General features: G+C 38.4%; 2 protein-coding genes across 8 annotated transcripts; one reads left to right on the top strand and one right to left on the bottom strand.

Moving 5' to 3' along the window:
* Positions 1-3,427: 3,427 nt before the first annotated feature.
* LOC115970761 lies at positions 3,428-14,553 on the top strand. 7 transcript variants are annotated; one of them, XR_004087141.1, is made up of 10 exons: positions 3,428-3,574; positions 3,671-3,728; positions 5,022-5,293; positions 7,117-7,777; positions 8,296-8,495; positions 8,583-8,827; positions 9,311-10,021; positions 10,207-10,254; positions 10,450-11,810; positions 14,003-14,553. XR_004087141.1 is itself a non-coding variant. In XM_031090365.1 (8 exons), exons 2-7 carry the CDS (start codon positions 3,708-3,710, stop codon positions 10,003-10,005), a joined length of 2,094 nt encoding a protein of 697 aa, XP_030946225.1. In that variant the 5' UTR covers positions 3,428-3,574; positions 3,671-3,707; the 3' UTR covers positions 10,006-10,021; positions 10,207-11,930. The 7 variants fall into 7 exon arrangements, 1 of the variants encoding a protein (XP_030946225.1); XR_004087140.1 differs by having other exon boundaries at positions 13,995-14,553; XR_004087143.1 differs by lacking the exon at positions 14,003-14,553 and having other exon boundaries at positions 10,450-10,842; positions 10,928-11,930.
* On the bottom strand, positions 12,377-15,079 carry LOC115970762 (leucine-rich repeat extensin-like protein 3). Its single transcript, XM_031090366.1, is given in 1 exon segment — positions 12,377-15,079. A coding segment is annotated over 1 exon segment (1,746 nt). The 5' UTR covers positions 14,769-15,079; the 3' UTR covers positions 12,377-13,022.
* Between the last annotated feature and the right edge of the window lie 1,187 nt (positions 15,080-16,266).

Raw genomic sequence — 16,266 nt, 5'->3', positions numbered from 1 at the left:
ATAGTGAACCACAATGAGAATAGTTTCCAATATTCACATCACAACTAGTACATACATGGAAGTAGGAATTTGAAAAGTAGAGTTCATACTTGGAGGTTGTGTGGCATCATCGTCACATGCAGAGTCATGTGGAATGTCTTCCTCCAGTACAGCATCATATGTCTCTTCGTGTTGGCTCCCTACTACATGAGAAGAGCCCTGCCCACTTTCCACTAACTGTAGCCACCGTTTTCTACCCATTCCTACCTCCAAAACTTGAAAAACAAAAACATAATAATAATTATACACCAATAATTGCATAGAAAAGTAGTACGAAGGCTACAATGAAACAAGTAACAATGAATACCATGTACTTATTTAGGATATACTTTAAGCAAGTAATCGTCTACCATATTAAATAACTATCATTACAAAATACCATGCGCTAGATTTAAAGATTTGAATATAAAGGGACACATTTTGGACAACTTCTGCCGGAAGGAGTTCACTATGCACACATTTGCAACAAGGGCATGGGATCTTCCTATCGTGTGCATTAAAAGACACAAATTCCACAAATCTTTTGACACTTTCAAAATATTTCCTAGTACCCCTCTTCTTGTCCATCCAATTCTTATCCATTGCTAAACAGTATCTTAGCACAATCTCCTTCAACACCACTTCATTAGTGCACATATAAACCAATGGTTAGATCCTAATCTCCTAACATCTAAAACTTTAAACATGAACACAAGATACGTAGATGACTTATAAAATGTAATATGCCAATCATTTTAGTAATAAGATTATATTTAATTAATAACTGCGTACACAAGTATATAGTAACTTTCATACATGTTCATTCAACATATTCTAGATTCTTAATTTCATAAAGCCATAAGCATAAATAGCAACTCAATGTATACATCTATTCCAGAATTTAAATACATTAATATTATAAGAAGCTAATCAATGGCTCACAATACGTTACACAGAAATCTTCAAATATATAGAATACATAGAATGCATTCAACACTCTCAATATACAATGAAAACCGCCTTATATCACCACGCAAACCACCCGCTTGCATCAATTCAACAACCCACCACAGAACAGATATTTCACATTTAATTGATCTTGTAGAGTAGGAAAATAAGAATAGGTTGACTGAACTTATTGCGCTCTATAGCTTACCAACCTTGTAACATCCCACCACGCAAGACACAAGTCATCTGATGCAAAACACCTCTCAATACAAAGGGCAAAAAAATTTTAAACTAGGAAGTAAAAAAAAAAAAAAAACAATAATAATATTTATTTTTAATTGTTTGTAAGTACCATTACTAGTTCTATGACAAATTTAATTGGAATTACTCTGCCAAATTATGACAAACAAGTTAAGTAAGATTAAATCATTGTAAATCTGCACGCTAATAGCAAACAAATATCCTTTGACTTCAAGAGAAAGGAAAGAAGGAAACTTATAAAATCAAGTACTAAGTAGGATAGTGCATTATGTAAAAGACAAATAATTACGTAATAGGTTGCATTACGTGATTAATATAGATGGTTTATCCTTTTCAAATTGCATAAAAATCTTGTTTATTATTTACTACTCGGTCCACAACGTTAATTGATTTTTAATGGAGACAATATTTGAATCCGTTATCATTATAAATAAATAAACAAATAAACCCTTCAACACCATTCCGCCACTTTTGGCATATAGTAGAAAGCTAAAAAGTGAAATTGTTTTTGAAAAGGACGAACCATCTATATTAATTTTTAACATAAATCAAATGTTAAATATTTGTAAAGTATATGTTTATTTGTGAGAACACTTAATTAATTGTAAAAAAACCTAGATAGAATGAACGAAATGACCTAAATATAGGATTTTATTGGGACTTGAAAAAATCTTGCCTTTTTTATATTCATATGTATAATTTGTAATAAAATCATGGGAACTAATGCAATATAAAAACTTTCACCATTAAACAATGAGTTTCATAACAATAATCTCCTGAACAAATGCTAGAGGCTATTAAGAACATATCATTCTTGAATCGAGGGATAAAATAGACCATTACTTCAATTAAGGAGAGCCCCAGTATGAACACAAAAAAAAAAAAAAATCATAAAAATTCAAACTATCATCAACTTAGTATTAACAAAATAACAAATGAAAAGATATAAAAATAATTTTTTCTTTAATACATTGCAATTAAGTTATCTATCAAAATGAAACTTGACAATCTTTTAAATATTGAAAACCATCTATGTTTGATTTTCTACAAGATATAGCAACAATTTTCTTTTAATGTATAAAATCAAGGACTCTATTAAATCAACTACAATTTAATTACGTTATTATTTTATTATATGTCCAATAATATAGCAGCATTTTACAAATGCCACTATAGGTCACTCAATTTTTTTTTTTTTGGTGTTGGGCTATAGCAGCGCTTTATAAACGCCACTACAGGTCCTTGTCCCTTGTAAGATAACAACCTGTAGTAGCATTTGGACAAGGGCCTATAGTGACGTTTATTAAACGTTATTATAGGTCATTTAAAAAAAAAAATTATAGATTCTTATTAAAAAAAAACCCAAAATAAAGAAGTGCCTATAGTGGCGTTTATAAAACGCTGCTATAGGTCATTTTAAAAATATTTTGTTTTTCTCTGTTGGTTTTTTAATTTTTTTTTTAAATGGACCTATAGTGACGTTTTTAAAATGCTGCTATAGTCACAGTGTTTTAAAACACCACTATAGTGACTATACAGTTGATAAAGCCACTGAAGGCGGCATTAGATATGCCTATAACAGCGTTTTTTGAAAAGGCCACTATAGGGTACTTGAAGTGGCATTTTTTGTGAATGCCACTAAAAAACACTGCTATAGGCATTTTTTTTTTGTAGTGTAGCCTCATCACATGCACTTTGCACATGCAATGAGGTTTTTTTTTTTTTTTTTTTTTTTGTGTACTGTCATAATTTTCTTTTAAAAAAAAAAATTGGATAAGTTTGTTTTGAAGACATGAATTAGTAGGAGAGTGTTCTATTTTGTAGGCATTTTAAGTGGAGTTGGAGATATATTTTACTGAGTTGTCCTTAATTTTTTTCCCTTAAACGTAAGGGTATTTTTGAATTACATAAAAGTTCGGTCTAAAGAGGGAAATCCTCTTATAGATAGTATAGGTTAAAGACATTCATCATCATATTATTATTCGGCATTCAAATTTCGGGAAAAAAATTTCTATAATAACCAATGTCACTGACCTAAATGGGCTGGGCTTACTGTAAGCCCGGTCTAGTGCAAGTAGCCTTGGAAGTCCAATCTCCCAGTTAAACTGGCCCAAATTTGAGGCCCAAATTTGAAGCCCATTGACAGTACCGACCAGGCGACAACTTTTTTTTTTTTTGACTTCGGTCATTTCGAGGTCGTTTCAGTATCACTAGTTGTGTCTGATCACAGAGAGAGCTGAACTCCACAAAATTATCGAAACTCGAAACCCTTTTCCTTTCTGAATTAGGAATTACACACTCATTCATGCCACTCTCGTTGAAATCATAAACTCCAAAAAAAAAAAAAGTAATTCCCGTTTCAGTTTCTTTCACTTTCTGATTTTCTGGTCCTTTTGTGGTAATTGGAAAAAAATTGGGATTTCATTTTCTTGATTGTGTGCAGGACTACAAGGGTTCGAGTTTATACCAGTTGAAGAAACATGAAGGGCCATGAAGCAAAGGTAAATTCTATCTTCTTGTTTAGTCTTTTTTTTGGGGTCTTATTATCTGATTATATATGTTACAGCTTAGGAGGTAGTGGTCTTGTTACTAGCTCCTTCAATTCTTCAGTCCCAATTTTGAGAGGTTACTGAAAACAAACAAAATAAATGAAAATTTTGGTTATTTAGGGAATTTGTTAAAAAAAGGAAATACAGGATGTAACATTGATTGCATGTAGCACTGCATCACAAAGTTTTACGGCATTTGTTAACGGACCATTTTAGACATTCTAGGAAAGTTTTAATACCACTTTCATGAGAAATATAAAAGACAGTAGAAGTAAGTCACCTTTTTTCTTTTTCCATAAAAAATTTCTAAAAATAGTTCCTAAACCAATGCCCTTAGACATTCATTAACTTGGCCCTTTTAACAATTCATTAGATTTGTCTTTTGTAACATATTGTAATGGGGGAGCAATCAGAGTTTGTGTTTTGATAATTCAATACTTGAAAGGGGGGGATTTGAATCTTGGATGTCCATTGGAAACATCAGGAGGTGTCAGTTGAGCTACAAGGCTCTTGGTATAATTAGAGTTTGTTGCAAAGTAATTTTAGCATAAGGCTTCTCGACTTGGCACTTATAAATAGCCAAGCCAAAGCATTTGTAAATTAGATTTTGATTGAATTTGATAATTATTCAGTTTAGACTGAGATTTTCCAAGAGTTTTATTGAAGAGTAGAATTTCCTTAGTTTCATTCTCTATAAGTTAACATGGCAACCTTCATAATCCTGTCATTGTTTCTATTGTCTCCTAACCATGTCAATTTGCTATAGAGAGCATTATGTTGTTTAATGACAAGTATCCCATTTCACGGTTTTGCTTTTTGTTTGTTTGCATTACGTTCTTTGGTTTAACATAATTCAAGACTAAATGATAGGTTCAAACTGTTCAAGCCTTCAAGGTGAAAATTTCAGATACAGTTTGCTTTGCATTGTGTTTGAGTAAATAGTTGAAAGCAACTTTTGGCGTTAGTATTCTGATATTTATCTTTATGCACTGAGAACCTCATTGATTTCTTTCTTCATGGTTTTCATTGTTTGGTTGACCCAAAAAGTTAAATGTTTAAGAATGGCATTGAGAAGTATATTATGTAGTTATTGAATCATCTACTCCTCCCTTCTCTTTATTTATTTGATGCATTTTCCTATTTTAAATCTCTGATTATGTCCACTCGTGTGCTTGATGCTCTGAGTGTCTTTCCATGACCTGTCATATGTCTGATTGTCACTTGTATTTTCATTTTGTTTTGTAGATGCCAAGAATGGAGGATATTCTAAACCTTCCGGTGCAAGATCCTCCTTGTGCTGAGTTTTCTGCTGCTCAGATAAAGTGGGTAAAAGTAGAAGGTGGTCGCCAAGGTGGTGATGATATTGCTCTCATTCCTTTTGCTAGAGTGGACGATTTTGTAAAAGGAGAATCTTCTAATGCTGAATGTCCGGCTAGTTTCCGCATTGAGTCAAGAAGGAAGAGACCTGAGGGGAGCATCAGCAAACCAAGGGTCGATGGCTATCTCGAATACACATTGTATGTTGTCCATGTAAATTCAATCCTCTAGGTGCTGATTGGATGGTTTTCTCCAACTTTTCTTCTTCCTTCAACCCAAAAAAAAAAAAAAAAAAGAAAAAGCATTAAGACTATGCTCATTATTGTTATGTTTTGTGTAACATTTTTCAGCAAAAAATTTCTTAAAATGCAGTTTTTTTTTTTCCTTAAATGTTTAATTATAGGTATTTATTTTCCAGTAAACCTCAGCTGTTAACTTTATTGTCTTCAACAAAACAGTATTCCAGTAGATAACAGTTTTCATATAACATAGTTATTATTGTATTTATCTAAAGGTGGTAGGTTGACGCTGCTTAAGAGTACGCTTTCTAGCCTTCCTACTTACTATTTATCCCTTTTTACCATTCCCTCGCATGTGGCTAATAAGATTGAGAAGATTCAGAGGGACTTCTTGTAGGGGGATTCGAAGATTCATTTGGTGGGGTGGGATAAGGTGTGTGCTCCTAAGTTCAATGGTGGTTTGGGTATAAGGAAGTTAACTACGTTTAATAAAGCGTTACTAGGAAAATGGCTATGGCGGTTTGGGGTTGAGGAGACTCGTCTTTGGCGGAGGGTTATAGCTTTGAAGTTTGGGGAAGAGTGGGGGGGTTGGTCGTCCAAATTAGGCAGGGGTGTTCATGGGTGTGGTTTATGGAGAAGATCCGGAAAGGTTGGGAGTTGTTTACCAAACACATCTGATTCGAGGTAGGGGCGGGGGATAGGGTGAAGTTTTGGACGGATCAATGGTGTGGGAACTTACCTCTCCATCTATCCTTCCCGGTAGTGTATGGGATTGCTATTAATAAGGAGGCATCTGTAGCCTCGTCTCTTGAGCGTCTGGGAACCGAGGCCCGGAGAAGTTGGAAGGTTCTCCTTCTTAGAAATCCGAATGATTGGGAGTCGGGTGTTGTGGATGATTTCCTTCATGTCCTGGGTTCTAATTTACCTCTTTCTGAGCAAAGAGACCGTATGATTTGGAAACTGTCAAAGAAGGGGGATTTTGATGTTCGATCGTTCTATGATAAGCTTCGATGTCCCTTGCCTATTATCTTTCCTTGGAAAGGTGTTTGGAAGGTTAAGGCTCCTATGCATGTCTCCTTCTTTGTCTGGTCTGCAGCTTGGGAAAAGATTCTTACAGGGGACATTCTGCGGTGTAGAGGCTTCGATTTTGTTGATTGGTGCATTTTGTGCCGTAGTAATGGGAAGACGGCGAATCACTTGCTTCTTCATTGTGGAAAAGCTTTTCAGTTGTGGAGCTTGGTGTTTAGATCTTTTGGGATTTCTTGGGTCTTGCCAAGATCGATTGCAGATATGCTTTTCGGCTGGTGGAACTGGCTCGGAAAGCACTCTTCTAGAGTTTGGAATCTAGCTCCGTTGTGCCTAATGTGGTGCATTTGGAGGGAGCGAAATTGGCGTACTTTTGAGGACAGGGACAAAACTGATGACCAACTGCTCGCTTACTTTAGTGGCTCTCTTTTTGATTGGTCTAGGGCTTGGGGACTCACCTCTAGTGATTCTATCCCTATGTTCCTTAGTTCTCTTCTTTGTAATTAGTTCTTTGTTGGCTTCGCTTGTTTTCTTGTTTTCTACTTTTCTTCTTCTTTTTTTGTTTCCTCCTCTGTACTCTCTGTTTGTCCTTTTGTTTTCTTGAGGTTTTAATATAATTTTCTTACTTATCAAAAAAAAAAAAAAAAAATATAGCATAGTTATTATTATTATTTTTTAAATATTAAAAAGGGTATGCATTTCAACAATCTCTTCTAAGTTACATTGAACTAACATTATCTGTTATGATGATTCTTTAGATACTGGTGTTCTTATGGTCCCGAAGACTACCGAGACAGCGAGTCTGGGATGGGAGATGGCTCAAACATCAAGCCTGCCTCAGGGAAAGGGAGCAGGCCAGGGAGGCGTCACATGATGAGAGGCTGCCTTTGCCATTTTACTGTAAAACGATTATATACCCGCCCCCTCCTAGCCCTCATCATCTATAATCAAAGAAAGCATGTAGATAAATCAGGAGCCCCATGTCATGGGATACTTGATCAGGATGCTTTAGGGACACGAGCTATGTATGCTCCACGAATCTCAGAAGAGTTACGGCAGAAAGTGATGTCTATGCTTTATGTCGGAATATCTTTGGACACTGTAATTCAGCATCATATGGAGGTGGTGCAGGGGCATGGTGGACCCCACAATCGTGATGATTTTCTCACTCGAAATGATGTTCGTAACATGGAAAGGCTTATTCGTAATTCTTCACATGAGTTACATGCAAGTGATGAATGCAGTATAAAGGTGTGGGTCCAACGCCATCAAAAGCATGTTTTCTACTTTCAGGAAAATTCTGGTTCAGAACCATTTATCTTGGGGATACAGACAGACTGGCAGCTGCAACAGATGCTCCTTTATGGACATAATGGTTCGATAGCTTCTCATTCAACATTTGGCTTGAAGAAGCTTAAGGTAGTGTATTCTCTTTTAATCTTTGGGCATGGGATAATAAGTTTTTCTGTTTGTTGTCCTGTAAAAAAAAAGGAGCATGATCTTCAGGGTAGGACATTAAGATAATTGTCAGCTACATTATTACTTAAGATATTGGGGAACTTAAATAGAGTGGTTGTTAGGCTGGCCTTAGGGCCCCAAGAAAAGGTAACACCATTTTTTAATAATATTAATGATATATTAAGGGGTCTGAGAGAAATGAACACATGTCAAGGATTTGGTATCTATTTGAACTATTATGCTAAACCTAGTTATAGTGACGTAACCAGTAATTAGAAAATTAATGCCACTGGATGGTTATGTGCTTGCACCTAACATCTTGCATAGGGAGTTTTCTCAAGAAGCAGTTTAGGAAGGAAGGAGTTTACCATGTTTCGATGTATAAACAGCTATTAACTTCTTCTTGCCTAAGGTTATTGAGTTTGATTGTGTACTGCGATATACTTAAATTTTCTTTTTCTTTTTGTCTCTCTTAACAGTATCCCCTCTGTACTTTACTTGTTTTTGACTCAACCCACAATGCAATTCCAGTTGCTTGGGTCATTACCTCTTCTTTTGTTGGTCAAGATGTCCATAAATGGATTGGATTACTTGCTGAAAGAGTCCATACCAAGGACCCCAGATGGAGACTCAATGCCTTCTTAGTGGATGATCCTTCTTTTGAGGTTTCCATGATAAGGTAATTTATAAGTGCGGCCTTCCAGCTTTATTAATAGTTTTGATAATAAAAAAGGAATGTGAGTGCTGTGATTATGCTTATTTGCAGAGAGGTTTTCCAATGCCGAGTCCTATTATGTGTCTGGCATATTCGCCGTGCTTGGATGAGAAGTATTTTAAAAAAATGCTGTAACTTTGATGTACAGCGAGAAATGTTTAAGCATTTAGGCTGGATTTTATATTGCACAAGAAATGGGCCAAATGCTATGGATGCGATTGAAGAGTTTATGCAAGTATTTGTTGATCAACGTGCCTTTATGGATTATTTCAAGATCCGGTGGTTGCCAACCATAGGTATTTTCCCATATAAGCTTGAATTGTTATTATTTGGAAGGACTTCTTCACTGTCATAGGGCTAGAATCATCTTCTTCTTGTTTTTCTCTGTACTGTTACCTGTAACATGTGGAACTATTGGCGTATTTTCATAGTCATTTGGTTTAAAAGCTAAGAACAAAAGTCAGATGAAGAATGGGAAGACCTAGGATGTTGAGGGATCATTACATTACTGATTAAATTTTTGTCTTTCCAACTCCGACAGTGTCATGGTAAATGGCATTCATAATCCTTTTAAGATTCACCTTACTAACATAGATGCCCAATTTAACTACTTTTAGTATTCAAACATCAAATATACAAAATTCAATCAATGAGGTTAATGTTATAATGTTTGATGTTACTTCTATAATAATAAAGCAGGATCAAGGACCCCCAAAAATTGTGAGCTACTGAGCTGTTACACACAAAATCTGATCTTGATGTGCTTTCTTGTTTTGTAGAGTTGTGGGTTAATGGTGTAAGGTCTCTTCCTGTGGCCAGTCCAGAGCCCCATGCTGCAATTGAGTCGTATCACCTTAGGTTAAAATCTAAGCTTTATAATGAGCAGCATGCCAATTCCTGGGCAAGAGTCGACTGGTTGATCCACTTTTTGACAACTGAATTTCACTCCTCATATTGGTTAGACCAATACAGTGTGGAGACTGGGTATTTTGAAAATTTGAGGGACAAATCTTTCTTAACCAATGCTTGGTTTCACGCTGTACACATTACTGATGTTGATGTGATATTGGATGAGCAAAATCTTGAGCTTGCAAAAGTCATCTCTCAAACAGATAGAAGCCTGGCATATACAGTTTGGAATCCTGGTTCAGAATTCTCCCTCTGTGATTGCCCCTGGTCAAGAGTGGGAAATCTCTGTAAGCATGTTATCAAGGTGGCAATTTTATGTAAAAATCGGCAGGTTGCAAGACCATTATTGGCTGCTCAAGTTTATCGGCAGACCTTGGTTTCCCTTCTGCAGAACCCCCCAGATGATCCTCTAGTTCTAGAGCATGCCATTTTACATGCAACCCGCTTGCAACAGGACATTAAAGGTTTGGAAGACTTGTCTAATAATGGGTTACTCCAGCCATTACCTCCTGAGATTAATTCTCAACTGGCAGATAATGTTCTGCTTTTTCCACGTCTTCATTGAGCAGACCATTGAACAGGTGATTGAGCATCCATGTTTGGGCTGAAGCTTTTCTGCTTATGTGCCAAACGTTTTAGATAGGGCTGTGACATTTCCGTTCTTTGATCAGCCCAAATTTCACTTCGAAACAAGTCAGATAAAATCAGCACTGTTTGATTATATGAGAATTTAGCTTCATGAAGGTCTGACTCTCTGCTTTTGTAGGTACCTCTTGCTGCCTTAATGAAAGCTCAAATTGAACCTCCTCCCCAGGTTAGTACAGAGTGGAGGGTGTGATCTTGAGTTCAAAACCCACAGGGTGTGTTTTACTTATCACTTAAAAAATGAAAATTCTATTCCATAAACCTAAATGTGTTTCATATCTTCTCAGCTTATGCATTCTCCTATCTTTTTCTCTTCTGCTCAATTTTCTTGGTGAACTGTAGCTTCTTGACTTTCTGACTGCAGTAAACATCAAGGCAGATTCCATGGTTGGTCATCTTTAATTTTGGTAACTGACCAAGTCAGGGAATCAGCATCTCTTAAAAAAAAATTGGGCTAAGGTTGGCTACCAATCACCTCTCCTACACCCTGCAAAATTGGGAGCTTTGTGCATTGGTGGATCTGCTGCATCACATGGAGCAATTGTGAGGAATGAACAAAATCCAATTACAATGGAATGGATGGTACAAACTCCTCCAGCTTTTCATACTTTCGGAGAATTTCTGGCTATCAAGGAAGGGGACAAATTAGCAGAGACATCAGACATCAGACTGCATACCTGTCATTTCAGAGGCAAGGAAAGACCCACTCTCTACTCTTCACTCGGAAAGGCTACTATTCCTTGTTGTGACTTTCACTGTATGCATTTCTAGGTGAAACAGAAAGAGTAGTGGCAGGCTTGTATTTATTCAACCTCATTGACTGTGGCCCTTCCTTTCTCCAGGTGCTTGTTTCCTATCCATCTATGCTTGCGGGTTAGGATCAAGGGTTGCCCTAGAGGACTGGATCATGAAACTTGTGGCGACAAGGATCTTTTGGAGTCCACATCAAGAGAGAAAAAGTTAAAAACTCTCCCTTTTAGCAGCCAAAGACCTCCAATCTCTACCACAGGCGCCAAAGAAGAATGAGAAGCCCCAAAAATAGCAAAAAGGAACAGCTGGAGCGCAGACATCTTATCAATAAACTAGGTAGAAGCTATTGCTTTGGGTCAAAGCACTGAAAAAAAGGACCTGGAAACATAGCGTCAGGTAAGAACTTGGAGAAGGCACAACTCAAAAGGATCATCTTCGAATTACTGAAAAAGGAAAATGTGAATCCAACTCTAGAATCCCAAGCTGGTACTAGTTTGTACCTCATTCTACTATTAGATGGTACCGAGCAAGACTTATTTACATGACATTTTGGAAGCATTTTAAAGGAAGGACCTTTTTTTTTTTTTTGAGAAACCAAAAAGGGTGGCTCACGTGTGATATCACAGCCGACCACACCCCACAGATACATCGCCTGTGAGTACCACCAGCACATGACAACACAGTTCAACCTGCTCAGTAATTAAAAAAACTTTGCCAGGATACTTAAAAACCCCTGGCTCATGGCCATCGGATTTTTCTTCACAGAAATTATTTCTCAACACATTTTTCCATTCATATGTGGATGGTTTGACCTTGAATTTGGATTTTGAATATAAGTAAATAAAATTCTGTGCAGGCTGCAGGCTGTTGAGCCACTAAGGTGTGAATTGGATGTCTAACTACCCTGCAGAAGCAAGCAAATTTTTTCCTAGAAGAATGTATTTAGATGGCCCTTGATTATATCATTTTCACGTTGTTAAGTATTAATTTATTGTAGTTTTCTTTGGGGGAAACATTTTTAACATTGGAATGATACCGCATATGTATCACACAATTTCATTTCTAATAAATTGCATACTATTTCTTTTTTTGGTATATTCCTTTCTTCTGAACTATAGGCTACAAATTACTACATTACGTTTTATTCTAGAACAATTTGGCACCATCATATATATCATTACTTTATTGTGTGAAAGCCCCATGCATCGCAAACATGACGCTAGTTAGCAAGCAAATGTCCTCTCAAACTGCTAGCACTTCTGTTACCAACACTGACTGGGTTGCCATTAGGTACGTGTTCCCCACCGCCAACTTGCCCATATGATCCCTTTACCACAACTGCAATGATTCGATCAGCATCAAATGTTGCATTGGTATGAAACTTTAAACCAATTAGGTAGAGTTGCCTCAGAGATGGAGGGGAGAGCAAATTATGCTGATTGTTGCCGATTGCAATTGGCTTTGACTTTGTTCGGGAAACTTTATTTATCAACCTCCCCTCCCCCACTATATATCTATCTCAAAAAACAAAAACCAAAACAAAACAAACAGGATTTTTTTCCCCCTCACACGTCAAGAAAAGGATGAATCTGAAACTGACTGTTATTCTAGATGTAAAAGCAAAGAAACAAAACTGTGGTACAAAAGAAACAGCATTTAAATGGAAAATAGACCTGCAGTCCTACTATAATTCCAATTCAACAACCGTCATGGCTAACATGAATCTCGTCTCTGTAATTACATTCCCTGTGAGTAATCCTCCTAACTACATCTTTCATCTTATTATCTACTCAAAAACATCCACAACAATTCAAATAATATGGAAGAACTTTCCCTTAACACCCTCTTTCTCAGCACTATAACTTTTCCTTACTCATGAACTACACCACATAACCACTTCTTTGACAATTCTAGCACAAGCGATCACATTCTTCTACCTTGTTGTATCTTTGGCATGTTCAAAAGGAGAAAATGCAAAGAGAGTTAAGATGAAGAATCCACGGAAACTAATTGAAATATATCAAAATTTTCTCATTCAAAAGGGATGGTGAAAGGAGAAAAATCCGTTTAAAAATATCAAAATTTGAATGGTGGTGGTGGTGGAGACACTCAGGGTACCCATATAATTTGTGGCAGTGGACCGTTATATGTTGGACTAGGTGGTGGTACCGAAGGTTGTGGGGGTGGTCAATATTCCACACATGGTGGGGGAGACGGAGGTGGTGGAGTTTCTATGCATGAAGATGAAGGTGGTGGTGAATTTGGTGGGGGCAGTGGAGAAGCGTTAGAATAAGGTGGAGGCGGAGTAGGTGAATGTGGTGGTGGTGGTGACTTAGAAGGACTTGGTGGAGGGGGTGGGGAAGAATACAAGGGAGGTGAAGGTGGTGGTGGTGGAGAGCGAACACAATATATTGGAGGAGGTGGTGAAGGTGGTGGTGGTGGTGGTGGTGATGGTGGTGAAAGCAGAGGTGGTGATGGCAGTGGCAGTGAAGGAGGTGGAGGTGAGTAAATTGGTGGCGGAGGTGGCAGTGATTTTGATGGAAGGGGTGGTGAAGAATACACGGGAGGTGAAGGTGGTGGTGGTGGTGGTGGTGGTGGAGAGCGAACATAGTATATTGGAGGAGGTGGTGGTGAAGGCAGCGGTGGTGACGGTGGTGGCATTGAAGGAGGAGGTGGAGGTGAGTAAATTGGTGATGGAGGTGGCGATGATGGTGATGTTGGAGGCAAAGAAGGAACAAATGGATGACATTTAAAAGCACTACAATTGAAGACATGCCTAGACAAAAACATTTTACACTGTAATGTTGATCTCTGCTTTGGCCTACCCCGCAAACAATTCCTTGTATCATCAAAACCCTCCAAATCCAAACACAAAGGCGGTTCACCAGTGAAATAATTATACTCATAACTAAAATTACGCAAACTCGGAAGCGAACACACACTGTCAGGTATAGTCCCTGAGAGCATATTATGAGCCACATTCAGCTCTTCCAAGCTCACCATTTCTCCCTATGTCTGAGGCAATTCACCCACTAGACTATTGTAGCTAACATCAAACACTGTCACATTCTTCAGCAACCCAATTTCCTTAGGCAAACATGACCTTAACCCACTATTTATAAGAATCACTTCGTTCAAAGTCTTTGACATGTTGCCTAGACTCGCAGGTACACACCCCTGGAAACTATTGTGCGCAAGAACCACGACGGAGACCGGTGAGTTCCCAAAAGTATCAGGGAGTTCAAAGGCAAACCTGTTATGGTTCATGAATATGGCATCAAGGTCTTTTTCAAAGAGAGCTTTAGGGACTTTACCTTCGAACTCATTGAATCGAAGGTCGAGATACTTCAGGCTTGGCAAACCAAGAACAACATAAGGGAATTTACCCGCAAAGCGATTGTTACTTAGATCAAGCTCGAACAGAAGCTTTAGTTTTTTGAAACTCTTTGGGACCGTATCACAAAACCTATTGGAGTTGATATGAAACAATGCAATATCTGAAAGGAGGCCAAGCTCTTCAGGGAGGTACCCAGCAATGTCAGCATGATTTAGGTCAATGCCAGCAACAGTTTGGATCGAAGGGTCATCAAGAGCTTTGGAGCAGAACACCCCGGTGTAGTTGCAAACATTGGATCCTACCCAGTTGGATGTGAAATTCAGAGGATCTGAAATGATGGCTAGTTTCCATGCATGGAGGGCAACGTAGGCATTCTTGAGTCTTGGGTTGTCAAAAACAAGGGAGTGTGGGACTGAGGCAAGCTCATTTCTTGAGCCAAACTTGTCTCTGTAATACAAGAGCTGTCTTTGCTTGATGTGTGAAGCTTGTGTGAGGACTGCATTGTTGGGAATATGGAATTGTTGAGTAGTGCTAGTGCTGAGGCAAAAGAGTGTGAGAAAAGTGAAGGATAGAAAAATGTGAATCTTTTCCTTCATCACACTCCAGTGAACATATATGGGATGGAGTTCTCTCTATTTGTTTGTTTGGTTTAGATTTTAGAGCTCTTGCTGGTTCTGAGAAAGATTGATGGGTCAAGATTTATACAGCAAAAATAGCCACAATGCGGCTTCTTTTTCTTTTTTGCTAGTCGTTTCCTTTTTTTTGATGGCAAGCTTTTGGTGCAACTCTTTTCACAATAATGCGGCTAAATTTTCTGGTCAAGAGTGGAATTTTCTCCGAAACCAAAAAGTTAGGAGCTAGAAATGTGAAAAGCTTGTTCAAAGTTTCTTGCAAGGAAAATATGTCACATAACATGGTTTTCTTTTTATTTAAAAAAAAAAAAGTGTTGTTATGTTGTTTGACTCATAATATGTGTAGGGTCACGTTTTTCAGGCCAAGCCCAAAATGAATGGGACCTTAGACTTTGAGCCCCTTACAATGAATTTGTAGAGAATGGGCCAAAGAGTTAGGCTTTAGCGTATGAATAACGGTCATCATGGTGCTCTTTACGATCAGATTGAGGCGGATCGGGTTCATTAGAGAGGGTTGGTCCTCGCCACGATTTGAGGAGCCTTCTTTGATGCCTCTGGTGTGTTGGGGGGTCTCCGCCCCGCCCTCCCTGTCTCTCTTTACTCCCTTTTTATAGTAGTTTCCTTCCTCCTGAATGGGGCCCTTAGAGTAAGTACTTGTCCCATCAGCCCTTCCCTCCAGTTGTTGGGAGTGGTTATAAGGATAGAGAAGTATGACCGTGTTAGGCGCATGGCCCTGAATGCGATAATAGCAGCCTTTCCTTTAAACACTTTCGTTGTTATTTTCTACTTTAGTACTCTTCCCGCTCCGTGGGATGATAGAGAGTGTCACTGCTGGTGGCAGGTCACTTCTCCTATCCTCGGCTACAATGTGCCGAGGAGGGCTCTCCCCGTGGCCGAGGAAGGGCTTTTCCTCCCCGCGATCGAGGAGGGATTTTTTCCTTGGGCTAGGCCTTTGGCCCAATATAAACATCGACATGGGCTTTCTGGTCTTTTACCCCCCCCTCACAATAGCCCCTCAAAATCCTGCTGTCCGGCTCCTCGGACGGAGAGGAGGGTTTTGGTGATATCGGGTCTCCGTCTCGGCTTGCCACGTCAGGCCCTCCACTAAAGGCTAGAGCCTCTTCGTTTGCCCAAGGCGCATTCTCGGCTGTGGGACATTCTTTTAATCTATCCAAGCCACGTTCCTGTTGTTTCGGTATACGAGGCGTGCTTTAATGGGGGTCCCTTCACGAGGTGACATAAATTCACCAGTTGAAGATGACTTTGGAAATTGAGCGAGATTTATTTCGCTTGTAATTCCTTTTAGGAGATTTGGGTGAATTGATTGCCACCAGGTTTGCCTCCTATTTAAGAAGTACGGTGGGGGATCATTCCCCTTATTTGCAGACCCTTTGAGCTTTTCAAATTCCTAACCCTCCAATTGTTCCCAAAGTCCCCATTACCAGTGTGACTGAGTTTTAGG

Source organism: Quercus lobata, chromosome 12 (genome assembly GCF_001633185.2).
Source record: "Quercus lobata isolate SW786 chromosome 12, ValleyOak3.0 Primary Assembly, whole genome shotgun sequence".
In the NCBI taxonomy this organism is placed as follows: domain Eukaryota; kingdom Viridiplantae; phylum Streptophyta; class Magnoliopsida; order Fagales; family Fagaceae; genus Quercus; species Quercus lobata.
This window is presented reverse-complemented; position numbering and strand designations above follow the sequence as displayed.